The 14,063-nt window shown below is 45.8% G+C and overlaps 1 protein-coding gene across 3 annotated transcripts in view; it reads right to left on the bottom strand.

Moving 5' to 3' along the window:
- Positions 1-3,474: 3,474 nt before the first annotated feature.
- Positions 3,475-14,063, bottom strand: part of FAM219A (family with sequence similarity 219 member A) — a 90,323-nt gene continuing 79,734 nt past the window's right edge. For 2 of the 3 annotated variants that reach the window (XM_062620383.1, XM_062620381.1), the window contains exons 4-6: positions 9,933-10,013; positions 9,516-9,570; positions 3,475-8,615 (exon numbers count right to left, since the gene is read on the bottom strand). In XM_062620383.1, the coding sequence (XP_062476367.1) occupies positions 8,457-8,615; positions 9,516-9,570; positions 9,933-10,013 (295 nt within the window). In that variant the 3' untranslated portion in view covers positions 3,475-8,456. The remainder of the gene's footprint in view (positions 8,616-9,515; positions 9,571-9,932; positions 10,014-14,063) is intronic. The other variant, XM_062620382.1, reaches the window with a different exon arrangement.

Genomic DNA, 14,063 nt, shown 5'->3' on the forward strand with positions numbered 1-14,063 from the left:
AGGCTGGCAGGCTGGTTTTCATATGTATGCTTTTTAATATCATTAATTCTGTTACACTACACACAACCAGTAACAATGATAAATACTGCAATGGAAATGTTAAAAAAAATATTATACATGTTTCATGATTTTGGGAAAAAAAAAACCAAAACCAACCCACATTTTTTTAAAATAAATTAATGCATAAAACTGATGGTAGAAAAAAAGAAAACCCCAAACAAACCACAACACAAATGATCTGTTTAAGGCAATACTCTACGCAGACAGGAACAGAAGTACAACAGTGTGCTACATGTTCTGAATGAGAAAGAAAGAGAGAAAAGAAAACCTTACAAGATGCAGACTGATGCTTGCGGAGCAAAAAATCTCCCCAAGCCAGCTAATAAAACCAATGGCCAAGTTAAGTGCAGCATTAATACGCTCTGCATGTCAAATGATTAGCAGGTTCCTAACACAGACTAAGGTCAAGCTACAACAAATTTATCTTCCTAATTAAAAGGTTATTCAGGTCAAACCCTACATTTAACTCTACTCTGCATTTGGCTGTTTCAGCTATGTTTCACTATATGCAACGACAGCCGGAAATCCATCTCCTGCTCTTGATTCTAACGCAAAGGTCAGAAGGTTTCTCCTCCTGAAAGATATTTCCATTCCACACATCCAAAAAGGATCTCTCCTTTGGTGATCCCGAAATGCATCCCATCACCCCCTACCCTGGGCACTGCACAGGGAAAGGAGACCTGCGAAGCATTTGCTTGGGTTGAGTTCTTCCCAAGCTGAGGACATGAAATGGAAGTACAGTTCTGATCCGGACTTGGAGTGCAGTTTCCCTGCCTCCCATAAATGTCTGTCTGGAGCCTCCTGAAAGTGCTTTGCCAGCATGGGAGAAACCCTGCCTGTATCCAGGTTCTGGATACAGCCGCAACATTTGCCGTTAATGTTGGTGTGAAGCTCCATACCTGCCTGGACAGCCAATGATCCCCGATTATTAATGCAGCCCTGAACTTGGCCACTGAAAGGTGGACTATAATCACAATGCCAGAAAAATCCCCCTCTTCTTCAGGAAAGAAAAGAAAAAGGACAGCAGCCACTTTCTGCCAGCTTCCCCCAGCGGATCCCCATCAGCTGCCACCTACACGAGATGAGCAGTGCAAGATCTCATCAGCATCGACCCAGTACATTCCCAGTAAGGTGCATGTCTGCAAGGTGCTGTCAGGGGGCAAGGAAGCTTCTTGGGACATGGTCAGAGCCTCCTGTACTGCCCTGCTAGGGTGTGCATGAAGCTATGGTACACAAGGAAAGAAACCCAAGCGGAGTTACTAGATGATGGCCAACAACTACTTGAGGCTGCCTTGGGTTTGAATGGGAGAGGGGGATGCAGAACTGGACTGAGTCACTTTGGTGCAACTGCCTCTGATGCTCATCACTAGTGCATGTGGCAGGGAGGAGGAAAGGCAATGACTGCTTTGAGAAAAGAGATGGGAAGGACATGTGCAATATAACAAGGCTTGCAATTCTAGGACTAACCACTGGACACGGATACCAAAGATTACCTGTGACAACTAGCTATCCTACCATTGCTGCTCCTTCCTCCACTTCTTGGTTTGATTCTTCTTCAGTTTGGGAAGCTGTGGCTGGTTGGCATGATGGCCAGCACTGACTCTCCTACCCCAACCCTGCACAGCACACGTGGTGACTCAGCTACAGGATGTAGAGTGAGGTCTGGAAGCTGCATGTTCAGCACAGACCAGCTCTGCATGCAAGCAGCACCTGCTTTCAGACCCTTCAGAAAGCTTTTTAATGGTGGCTCGTTTCCCTTATTAAACTGAAGGTTCAATAACCTCTGTGGAAGGAGTAAAAATGGTTTAAAAATGTGCAAAAAGGGAGGGGAAAAAAAGCAACCTTCTGAACTTACTCCTCTGCAAAGACTTCATCCTCTGCAAGAGTCTTTCTCCCTAAAGAACAACAGCCCTACCAGCATGCCTTACAGCATCCTGTGGGCCTCAGCACAGCCCGCAGGCATCCCTCCTGTGCCTCTGCTGCAGGTCTGCTGCCTACACCATGACAGCACATGCACTGTCAGTACTGGGACGTGGTTTGTGGGTCCCAGACCTTCTGCATCTCCGAAATGTCGAGGGTGAAGGCGGCTGGCTCAGCTTGCTGGATCACACCAAGTCTTCACATGGGCCTGGTGAACCCTCAGCTCCACAGCCTTCAGGAGGGTAAAGAGAAAATCCCAGCTTGCTCCCTGGCTCACCCACCATCACACTTGTTGGATCTCCCACTGGTCTGATGTTTGGGTTTGTCTCAGCTACAAGATGAACACAGCTGCTACTGCAGGTTTTCCATGTGAAAAACTGAGCAAGAAGTCTGTGAGTTGGGGATGGAGGTGAAGATCATAAAACCCATAAAGACTGTTGTGAAGAGGTTGTCCAAGTGTTCCAGCCCTCTCCATGCGTCTGTATTACATCTTTGCGTCCCCCAAATCATGCAGGCTTGAGGAAGGTGGGTAACAAATGGACTCACAATATTTTTTGGGGTGCAGAAGCAAGAAGGCAACCTGGGTGGAGAGCAGTGCTTTCCAACGAGCTCACCTGGGGGAGCTGGACAGGCAATGAGCATGGGAATGCTGCTCCAGGAGGGCAAACATCTCAGCAAGTAACAGGACTTACCTCAGCATGGCATTTTGTTGGCCTTTTCTTTTCCTGGTGCCTACTGTGCTGGTTTCCAGTGACATAATGAGTCTTCTTTTGTACTTTCCACTCCCTGATGCAGTCCCACCACCACCTGTATAACTATCTTTTACTATAGAAATGGCTGCATAGACCAGGCACAATCAGAAAAGCTGCAACCACTCCTGCCAGTGTCTGCATGGCCCATGATGCTCTGCTCCATGTAATCTCAATTAGTCCCTGGCTTTTGCCTCCCCAGCAAGCTGTCAAAGCACTGCTCAGTCACCATTTAGCTGCTGTGGTCCTGATATTGCCACCAACGTCAAGGCAGGCTAAAGAGGGGATGTAGCTGTAGATTTTTGGAAGCAATGCCTCAGCTCAGCTGCAAAATACAGGGAGCTGAAATATGGATGCCAGCACCTGTGAGAAACCTGCACTAATCTTCTGTAGGTAATTCCAGGTCACAACCAGTTCCTCTATGCTAAATTCCTGGTCCTTCTGCTTCAGGGCTCGTGTGCTCTGTAACAGATGTGGCTTTGTCTAGTGAGATGTTCAAGGTTTGGAGCAAGTCCTCTCACAGGAGAGCTGTGAAAGGAAGTGACAAGGACGCAGTGTTCTCCTAGAGGTAAAAACGCACCTCAAAATCAAGACCTTTCCATGCCTTCCTCTTATACTCAACCTAGCCCGGATTACCCTATGCTGCTGCTCATCAATGTAGATGTGAGCCTATGTGACCCTAAAAGGAGAATGAAAAGTGAAGGGGGAGTGTAAGCAAAACTGCCAGTCTACATCCTCACACAGTGTTAAACTGCCAACTGAGCCCTTCAATGCTCTCTTCCCTCTCATAAGCACTCTCTGTCCCAGTTGTTCTCCTGAATTCCTTAATTCTACTAGCAGGGGATGGAGCTGTTGGGACACCAAATCTTCTTACATGCTCCCTGTGGCATCATGCAGATTGAGAAGCCAGTTGTGCAAGAGCCAGCTGCCACATAACTGGGAAACACATGATGCCAAATATTTAATCTCCCTACTAACCTCTACCCTGTCACATGCAAGCAACACCAGAAGCTGGTAAATAGGAGGAAAGCAAATTAGTGCTTTGAAAATATCCATAAAATGTCTATAGCATGCTTTTTACATCTTGCTGGCACAGCTACCCTATCAGTGGTTCCCGTCACACATTTGGCAACATCCATGCAGGGTGGTGGTAGCACCTTCAAAAGGCAGGTTTCCTGCCCATTCCTTTCTGTGCTGCAGAAGGGAATGGACATCAAGAGGGTATGTGACTTGCCTGAGGTTAGAGCAAATGTTTACCATGTGCCAACAGCAGCAAGGGACTCCAGATCTCATTCCCGTGCTCTAACAGTCCATCAGATTCTCCACAGTTGTATTTGGCTGCAGTGCTGGCTCGGGGACACGGTGTTTCTGGTGTGTGCATCTGAAAGTGAGCTTTGCTCCCTGCTGGTTTCACCACTGCACTGACATAGATTAACTGGGACAACTGGGATCTGCCCTAGGCCAAGACAGCACTTGGCAACCTTTCTAGTTACTGCTTGTTTTCCCTTTCCTGTTGTTCCATCTGGTGCCCAGCTGGGTCCTTCCTTTCTTCAAAAGCATCTTCATGTTTCTGTTGAGTCACACACAGGGAGCTGTACTTTTCAAGCCTCCTGCCTGCTGTTGTACATCTTGCAGGCCAGCCTGAGGACAGACTCTGCATGGAGAGGAAACGATGCTGCTCAGTATCATGGATCAATGTGCCAGCCAGCAGGCAGCTGAGCTGAGTGGGTGCTTCCTTTTGGGAAAGGAGCTGGAGAGACAAACCAGAAGCAGCTGAGTCCATCCTGTCCATGTGTGAGCATCCTGAAGTCCCTTTGTAAGTTCATGCAGCAGGCTTGGTCACCTGCTTTTGCAGTCACAAGGCATCTGCAGGCAAGACATCCAGAACAGCATAGCAGACCCAGCGACCAAGCATACATGTTGGGGGTAGACGTGTAGCAACATCAGATATGATCCAGTGGCTCTTCCAAGGGTTGGATTCAAGATATGTCCAGTAGGACATCAAGCAAACCTTAAAGATGATTGCTTGAACATCAGCCTCCTTTCAGCCAAAGTTTATTTACAACCACTATGACTAAACCATGCTATCTAAAGACCTTCCTCACACAGACATCTGGAAATAGGGAGTTCGTGGACAAGAGTTAAGTGCTGAGACACTGGAGTTCAAAGCCAGCTTACATTAAAGAGCAAAATTATCATGTGATAAAAGGAACTTTGCTTAAACTTGAGCAATTTGGTGACTGAAATTACATAAAATCCTAACAAAAAGCCAGTCTGGCTTTAGGAGGAATCAAATGCAAGTTCCTTTGTGAAGACACCAGATCAATATCCTTAAATCCTATTTGCATGGTAATTTAGATGGACAGCAACGTCTTTATTGTGCTCCTCTCCTTGGTATTCTGTACAACTTTGGCCTGAAAATGGGGCCTGAGAAGACCATATGGTTTGGTGCAAAGACTGGAATACAGAATAATTTGCTTTTTTGCATGCAACCTGCATTTAGGAGAATGCCTAGCAGCTCTGCAGATTCTAGGGCTTTATAATACTATGACAGAGTCAGGGCTTATACTCTTTGTTTTTCCAGGCCATGGTGGCAAAGACTGGTCTAAGGAGAGCAGTGCCAGAATGGCCATGTACCTGTACACCTTCCCACAAAGTCACTACAGCATAACCTGCACTGAGGGCACAAAGAAAACCTTCTGGCAGAAGCAAACGTCTGAACATGAGACCAGACAGGGAGAGCCAGCCTTATCTGCCATTAATACAGACTGACAGGCTGTCCACCACATTCCATAATGAGCCAACAAACATGCCACATGGTTGTAACCTGCTTAAGGGGCTGTGGTTCAGAAGGGTTAGTGTTCAGTTTCCTATGATAGCCACATGTGCGTTGCCTTAATCCATTCAGCCTTCCTGGTAACGACCCTACACAGGTAACTACTTTTCCCCACCCTTTCTACTTTATCCCCCTGATAAAATATACGAACACAAAGCATAGAGAGGAGAAGCCAAAAAATTGCCATTTTATGGTCCTGTACTGTCATGCCAAAACAGCTATTTGTGCAACCAACTCCTTCTGTGTGTGCACGGAAAAACACTTGGCCTGTGCTTTGGTCTGTATTTGGTGAAAGCACTGGCTGTAACATTTAAATTCATCTCCCTCCCTCCCTCCCTAAAGGGTTGTGCAAGAAGTAGATGCACATTACACAATGCAAAGGGCTGAGGGCAGGTGCAGGGTTGAGGAATGCCTCAGGGCACATGGCAGGCAAAAACCAGCAATAGGGGCAATAAAAGGACTTGGTCATGGTGCCATGGGGTTATCAGGGAAGGTCTGTCCTTTGGAGGGGAGGTGTTAATCCTGGGAGACACAGTGTCAGCAAGCCTCATTCTGTCTTAGGCCAAACACGATGGCAGCATGACACAGACCTGTGGGACCTGCAGCCCTCCATGGCTGACCCATGTAAACAGATGGCTTGTTGCTCTAGCAGGCACACCGAAATGCTCCTGAGCAAGGGCTGTGGGAAAGGCGCAGTGTGTGCAGCCCGGCTGGAAGGCACAGAGACTGACCTAGAAGGATAAATGCGATGTAAAATGCTGCATGGTACCAATGCTGGACTGCAGAGTCCCTCTTGAGAGGAGTGATGATTTCAACAGACTGGGTCATGTCCTACAGGGTCTGGTTTGACCATGGTGTTTCTGTTAGATTTTGACTACGATCCCCATTAAAAAGACTCCTTAAGGAATGTTTTTTCTCTTTTATCTTTTGTCTCTACACAGTGTTGTTAGAGCTCTCCCTCCAACTCCAGACAACTTGTTAACTTCATCCTAACCTATTATGTATCCCCCCAGCATTACCAAGTGGTGTGAAAGGGAGAGGAATTCACTTGAGGAACACCCTTCCTAGAGGAGCTGGGAAGTTAACCAGCACTTCTGCATGAGGAGGCAGGGATGCTTGGTAAACAGCACCACTCAGTCCTCTTTCTGTGTTCTGGAGCCAGGGTGGCAGCGTGCTATTTAAGGGATGGGGGGCCAAACATAGCTAACAATTTTCCATATCAGCTAGTGAACAACAGAGCCCAGAAATCATTTGTGCCTGCTCTTTTGCTCACACGGTGGATGGTGTTGTGCTTCACGCTGCACAGACTGAAACCACAGGATGTCAAATAAATCTTCTCCTAACCATGAAAAGGATTTCTTACTCAGCTCACTTCATGCAGATTTCAGATGCGGGATCTGTCTGCAGGGATGGAGCTCAGGCTCTGCCTTGTGACTCAGGAATTCTGATGGGAAGCTCAGAACTGCCTTTGCTTTTTCCCTTCCCCAGGCAATAAAGCAAGTGATACCCACGGCAGGCAGTCCTTCCTCCTGGCAGGACAGAAAAACACACAGTTGTGGCAAAAGATTTCAACACGGAGAAGAATACCAGCCCATCCATTGCCTGAGCCCCACACATGCTGAAGCCAGCGATGTAAGACCAGCCAGGAGAGGATGTATTTCCTAATTCCAGAAATTATGCTGCATTCAAAACAATCTGCTGGTGAACTGGCAATCCAGTCCAGCAGATGTAATGCTAGCTCTCCTGACGATTCCAGCAATAAGTAAACACAATTGCTCCTGATATGGGACAGCTTTAATACAGAGCAAGCATGGCTCACAAGTGGGCAGAAATGGATAAACAGTAGTTTCCTCTCATGGTTTTTTTTTTCAGCTGAAGCTGCTTATAATCCTGCTGTTGCTGAAAACTCCCCTAAAGTCTGATGCCAGCACACAGATGCCTTCAGCCTTAACAAATCTCTCCCACAGGCACCAAGAGGTGCAGTGTCAAGAGAATATCAATAGATGAGTACTGTAAAAGCGTGCTTTCTTTAAGTAGCTTTTCCAGCACTGACCTTCAGGCTGTATGGCTCCAGACCTGTCTCATGTAGGACTCACTTTTTCTTAGTTGAACAAAGTTTAAGATTTTTGGAAACAGATGGGTCTCATGGGAATTAAATAAAGGCCGGAGTCAGTATATGTGACTGGACTGAACTCAGGAGTACGGTGTTCTTAGGCAAGGACTGATTCCTCAATGGATTGCAAATCAAATTGGATGTGTTTGGTGATAATTTGATGTGAAGCTAAGGGCAGATTGCACTGGATATGTGACACGACCGTTAGTACTGACTCACAGTGAAATGCTACCTATTTGTCCTCTTTACAAGTGAACAAATTGTGCCATGCTAGTCCTGGCTAGCCTTGCCATGAGAAAGGATGCTCTGCTCATTCCTGCGCCCCAGTATCATTGCAAGTGAAACAAGGTTAGTGAATGGATTAAAACCCAACATCCTCTCACAGGTTAAACCTCCTGGCTCCTCAGACTCACCCCTGATCTTGCAGATGGATTATTTTTGGTGGGGCAATTACCTGCATCCCCATCTGACCCTTCCCATTCTGTAACAGACACCTTACAAAACATCCCCAGTGCCTACACAAACCAAGGAGGCATCTCTGGACAACTCTGCATTCACTCTCCAGACCAGTCAGTTTTGCCAGGCACTGCCTGGCGCTTTGAGCAACTTTTGTTTAACTATAATTTAAAATAACTTATCAATCAATCATAAAATGCATTTTTTGGTTTCTCCTGGCTCCATGAACACAAAGAGGTGCACGTCCTACCATAGGAGGAAGCAATGGCTGTTAAGTTTTACAGTTATAGTGGAAAGCATTGATCACAGCCTGCCGGCCTCACTACTGGATGTGACAGGCGGTGGAGGAGGTGGCTTGGCAACACATGCAGGTAGGGTTGACCGATTTAGGGGGGATTAGGTCGAGGTCCTCGTCATCTGGGATCTCATCTAACCGGTACCCATCCTTTAGCAGCTGGATGTTCAAGTCTTGGTTGATCTGCTACAGACAAAGGGACAAACAGTCAAACACTTGAGACTTCTGATGGTCAAAAGGTGAAGATGAAGGAGGTCCCTTATTCTGGAATGCACTCCCCCATCATTAGCAGCTGAGCCATCAATGAAAGAATCCCAGTTTTTGACCACAGGTGAAGACTGCCTTCTCTATTCTAGCTTCTTCCAGAATAGGAATATCTATGTCTAGACTGAGATAATCCAGAGGTCGATAAACTATTATATTGTGGGATAATCTTTTAATGAAGACAAACCTTGATTTAAACTGACGTAATAATAATATTAATAAACCAACTGACAGTGAGGCACCCGTCTCACAGACTGGGGCACCCTATAGCACTTGAAAAGTGGTAAACCCTTTTGCCTCTTTGTAATCTCAGTTTCAAGAGCTGTCTAACCAGATCTGGGTGAACACCACTTTATCAGGGCCCACAGCTGGCCCAGATAATTTGATCTGGTCTCTGCTCTGGATGAACACACCTTGACTGCCCCAAGAACTGGAAATCACAGCACACCCTCAGAACCTTTATTTGTATCCTTAGCAAGCATATGGCTTCTAAGCTGGCACGACAGCCAAGTTGATGCTTCTGTACCACATGGGCCAACACCGCAGAACTGGGAAAAGCCTGAGTGAAGCCAAAGGTAGCTGTGAAAACAGCCAAAAGGCAGATCTCTGTGCCACAGAAGTGTGGGGATGGAGCCAACTGGATCACCAGGGAAAAAAGAAACATGACACAATTTCTGCAATGGTCCCTTCCAGACTCACAGTCTACAACTGCTAGTAAACTGTTGTGTAGCCATTTCTGGCAGTACGAGGCCACTTTAAGATGTTTCTGGATGCTCTACTATTACCATTCATGGCAAGGACACATAGGAGAGTGTAACTCACCTCAGCTGATGAGTATCCCGAGGAGGAATATCTGGACATGTCAAAGTCATCATCACTGCAGGGAAGGACGAGACAGAGCAAAGAAGGGAACATTTAAAGAGACCTGTATTCCCTGGTTAGACCTATCTGTCTCACGTGAAACTGTCCTTGAGGCACAGAGAAGTTACCTCAAGGGGGCCTGGAAAGCAACTTTCACCTGTGACCCTCGTATGTTTCCATCACAGTGCTCCTTACTCACATCTCTTCCTACTTGTTTACACATACAGACGAGGTATGGCATATGCCAGAGGGCACAGCAAGGAAGAAAATGAGTGGTGCACAAAAGCAGTTTCTGCAGGAGTTACCTTCAGTTCTGCACTCTGGCACGAAAACTTTCTAGCTCCATAATGTATAGCGTCTTCTTAGCACTTTGCATACCTGTCTGTATCCAGGGCTACCAGTGGCTTTTCATCTGGACTCTGGTCTAATGATGAATAGCCTTTATTGGGAACGACGAGCCTGAAACAATTAAATGTCCATTAACCACACAGTAAAGCTCTGTACCACACACAGTCTACAGCAAAGCTATATGACAGTTAGACTTTCCCCATCCCACTTCATTGCAAGCCCTCCCTTATCAATGAAGATGTTTAAATGGGTGCAAATTACAGAAAGCAAGCTGTGTCTCTGGGCAGCTTTGCGCAATTTCCCACAGATGAATGCTGGACATGTGCTGGGAACATGCTCTTCCCTGGTTAAATAAAACACTGGGACACTCCACCCTTCATTCTGGTGAATTAGCACTGCCTGTCTTATCAGATTGCTGGGTTTTGTGTTATTTTTTTCCAGCAATGAGTACATGACACAAGCAATAAGTAAATAGGAGAAGGAGGCTGCCCAGGGAAGGCAGAGGCCCAGTGCTCCTGCTATTCTACTGCTGGAAATCAGGGATGTAGTCTTTCTGCCTGAGTCCCTATCTATCCTCCCACAACTGAACTCTTCTGAGGTCTCAGTCCTAAGTTTAGAAATATGAGATGTATGAGCTGGTGGGTGCAGCATAACAGCCCACTCTGCCTAGCACTTTTCCAAATCCCATTATCTTATAATGACTTTCACTTCATCAGGAGTGTTACAAAGTCTGACAATGACTTTGCACCTTTAATAGCCTGAGAGCATGTGTAAAATGGAATACAGGCTTCAGAGCTTCTAGGATAAGGAAAATACATTAATACAATGGTATCTAGTTCATAACAGGGTTCTTTCACCCACAGAAATGCACAAAGACTTTGGTTCATATTTAACATAAGATCAAACAAACAAAGAAAATGGAGTGAGATTCTGTGTTCAGCAGGTGGGAACCGTGGAAGTGATGAAAATCAACTTGTTCAGTGGGTTAACTCGAGTTCTCTCCCAGATGAAGAACTGGTCTTCAACAGCATACAATGATGCACAGTGACGCTTCACTTAGTTTGGGAGGTAGAAATTTAAAGGTGATAATCCATCTCATGCATGCTCCAACTGCTCTCTAACTACCTGAAATGTTTTTCTGCTTCTGCTCAGAAAATTTCAGGAAGCCACTACAATTTTAGCAATACAAAGGCCTGCCAGGAACTGAAGAGGAGTTAGAGAGAGTCAATATATCAAGTGTTATCACAAAGCAGATATATAGGTTCAAGACTACTTGTATTTTCTTACTGTGTTGATTGAAACACAAGATTAAAGAAATCAATTTACAAACTGATGCATCATTTCCAACTTGCTGCACCAGGGGACTGAAGAAAATGGGACCCACTTGCAAAATTCAATACCCCTTCTCATAGCACTAGGACGATTCTTCTGCTCTTGAAGCACATAGGAAGGAACTCAAGAAGCAAAGAGGACTGAAACAGAAGATGTGAGCTGGCAGCAGCAGCCTTTCCACACAGATATCAGAAGTATTAACTTCCATTCTCGCTCTCCAGTTTTCAAGTCTTTGATCCATATATACTCACTAATGATTGTTACTATACCAACAGTGAACAAAGCATTATCAGGGGATCAAAGAGAAGAACCCTTTCTGGTGCTACCTATTTAACTAAAAAAAAAATTAAAAAAAATCACTACATCTTTTTCTTGAGAAATATCTTTTTTTGTCCTCAGTAACATAGAAATTCAGTCTTTCTGCAACAGACAAAAACCATGATAATGTCTCTTTCCCTCACATCCTGATTGTCCTTATTTTTGCTTCCCACTGCCCTTCGAACAAAGCTGGGTAGCAGTTGTAGCTGCTTTCATCTGCAACTGTCCCAGTATGAGCTTCTTGTCTCAGTGCCTTTGCTCACTTAACATGAAATATGTTATGATATATATCTGAGTTTAGGTTATCCTCAGAGTAGACTGCAATATCTGGCTGTGCCCAAGTGCTGCAGGCTCTGCCTGTGCTCGCAGCATGTGTGCCAGCATCACCCCAACCTTGGTCACATTTTATTTGCTCTTAGGGAGACTGAGTGTATTACTGATCCAGATCCTTTCACCTCTAAGGTTGGCTGTGCGCTTGCTCCAGGAGAAGAATGAATGGTGAAGTCAACCTGGAACTAGAGGCTGGATGTCAGAAATCCATACAGGTAACACAGAAGAACAGAAGCCTCGGGGAAGGAGGAGGCGGTGGAGTAAAGACTAGAAGAGGCAATGTGGTTTGCCTGAATGAAGGAAAACATATTTGATGAGAACAGCAGAACTCTTACAAGGGGGGAAAACGGCTTTATTTATTTATTTATTTATTTAATTTTCCTCCTGCAGAGACCAGAGAAGGCTGACAGTTAAGACTAGAAACATAACCTGGATGTTTTGCAGTGTATCTTCTGTTATACTGCAACCTTTACACTGTGAAAAGAAGCTGCTTGAATAAACTTGTGCCATGTCTGCACTCCCTGGGTTGCCCTGTCTGTGGCAAGAGAAACTGAACCATTCCCAGGTATTACTAGGGCTGTGCTCATGGTACAGCTTGGTTCCCAGAAAGCCAAGGAAGCTGAGGGATGAAGGCACTTGGACTGGTGAGACTCTGTGCCAGAACCTCCCAGTCATATGGGAACAACGGGGCTGGCTAAAGCAGTGGCTGCAAACCTCAGTTTTGCAGATCCCAAGGGATGCTTCTAAAACGATGTGTGACAAGTTACTAAGAAAAGCAAGGCTAGCGCCAGGAGGCTATGACTGGCTGTGGAGGGGTCTAAATGTCTTCTGAACAGTGCTCACGTGTCCCCAGTGGAATAAAACTTAGCTGCTTGTTGGAAAGCTTTTGTTAATAGGTGTCACTGTCACTGCTTTGCTCTTCCCCACTCAAATAACTTCTTTCATCAGCAGTTCGGAAACAGCCTCTCCAAGCAGAAGTCACTGATTTTACAGGTAGGCATCTGTACTTATTCCATCTTCTCTCCCTCTGCTAATTTCAGTGCTTCTGAATCTCTCAAGTGACAAGTCTACTGTGATTTCTCCTGGGAAGCTAGCACACAGCCTATTGCCAAAAGAAGCCAAGTCTTTCCAGCTTGTATTTGCAAGACAAGGAGGAAGAGTGGGCATGGAAAACCCTGCATTTGCTGAATTTCTTGCTGCCACGAAGGGCCTGGCTCCTTTGTATGGTCTCAACTGCCAAACTCAGAGCCGGGAGCAATGCAGTATATTCCACCAGCATTGCAGAGGCTTACAGAATAAAACTTGACAAAGTGCTGGCATGATTTATGACTACTAGTTTGGGTTTAGGGAATTAGTGAAACAAGGTACTTTATCTGTTGGATGTGTTGCATACAGAGAGGGTCTGACCTGCAGCTCCTGTTCTACTTAATACATGGTAATCTATGCAACTTTCCCGTTCATCAGTAAATAGCGTTCATGCAGATTCTTCTGTCTTTTTAAGTGAGATCCTGTACTAAAACTTGCCACCTTTCTAACTGCATGCAAAGCATGCAGTCCCATGGGCTCAGGGGGGTTCCTGCCTCCTGAATGCAGGTAAGTCATACACTGGTGTACTGGAGCTTGCACGAAAAAAATGGAAATACTCTAAAGCAAAGTATTCAGCTAGGAATCTTTGTTCACAGCGGTCTGCAGCACTGTCTAATACTGTCATACAGAAATGTGCCAAAGCAGCTCCAGCAAAGTATGGCCATGCTATTCAAAGTGTGGAGGAGGTATATGGCAAAGCCATATGGCAAAGACATGGATTATTTACAAGCCTTAATGAAGTCTGTCAGTATGTGGAAGGGGGCACACTGAAAAGGAGCAGGGGTACCACTGTGATAAAAGCATCCAAAGCAGAACTAAGCTCTAAACCGATTTGTGTTACATGAAACAGCATCGCGCCTCTCCAACTGGCAGGTTTACATGGTACATGAGGCTACACAAAACATGCAAGACAGCCATGTCAAACCCCAGACTTTGACCAGGCTGGCCTGCACTGTCACTGGTCCTGGGCTCAGCTGTCCCTGCAAATCCCCAGGGCATGGGAGGCAACACAGCTCCAGGAAGGGCCAGCACTGCTTTCCAAATGTCTCTGGCAGGGGTCAAATGATGATGAACATGACCTTGCCCATTCTAAGG

The sequence above is a fragment of the Pezoporus occidentalis genome, unplaced genomic scaffold (assembly GCF_034315485.1).
Source record: "Pezoporus occidentalis ecotype Australia unplaced genomic scaffold, CSIRO_AGI_Poc_V1 ctg220, whole genome shotgun sequence".
Classification (NCBI taxonomy): domain Eukaryota; kingdom Metazoa; phylum Chordata; class Aves; order Psittaciformes; family Psittacidae; genus Pezoporus; species Pezoporus occidentalis.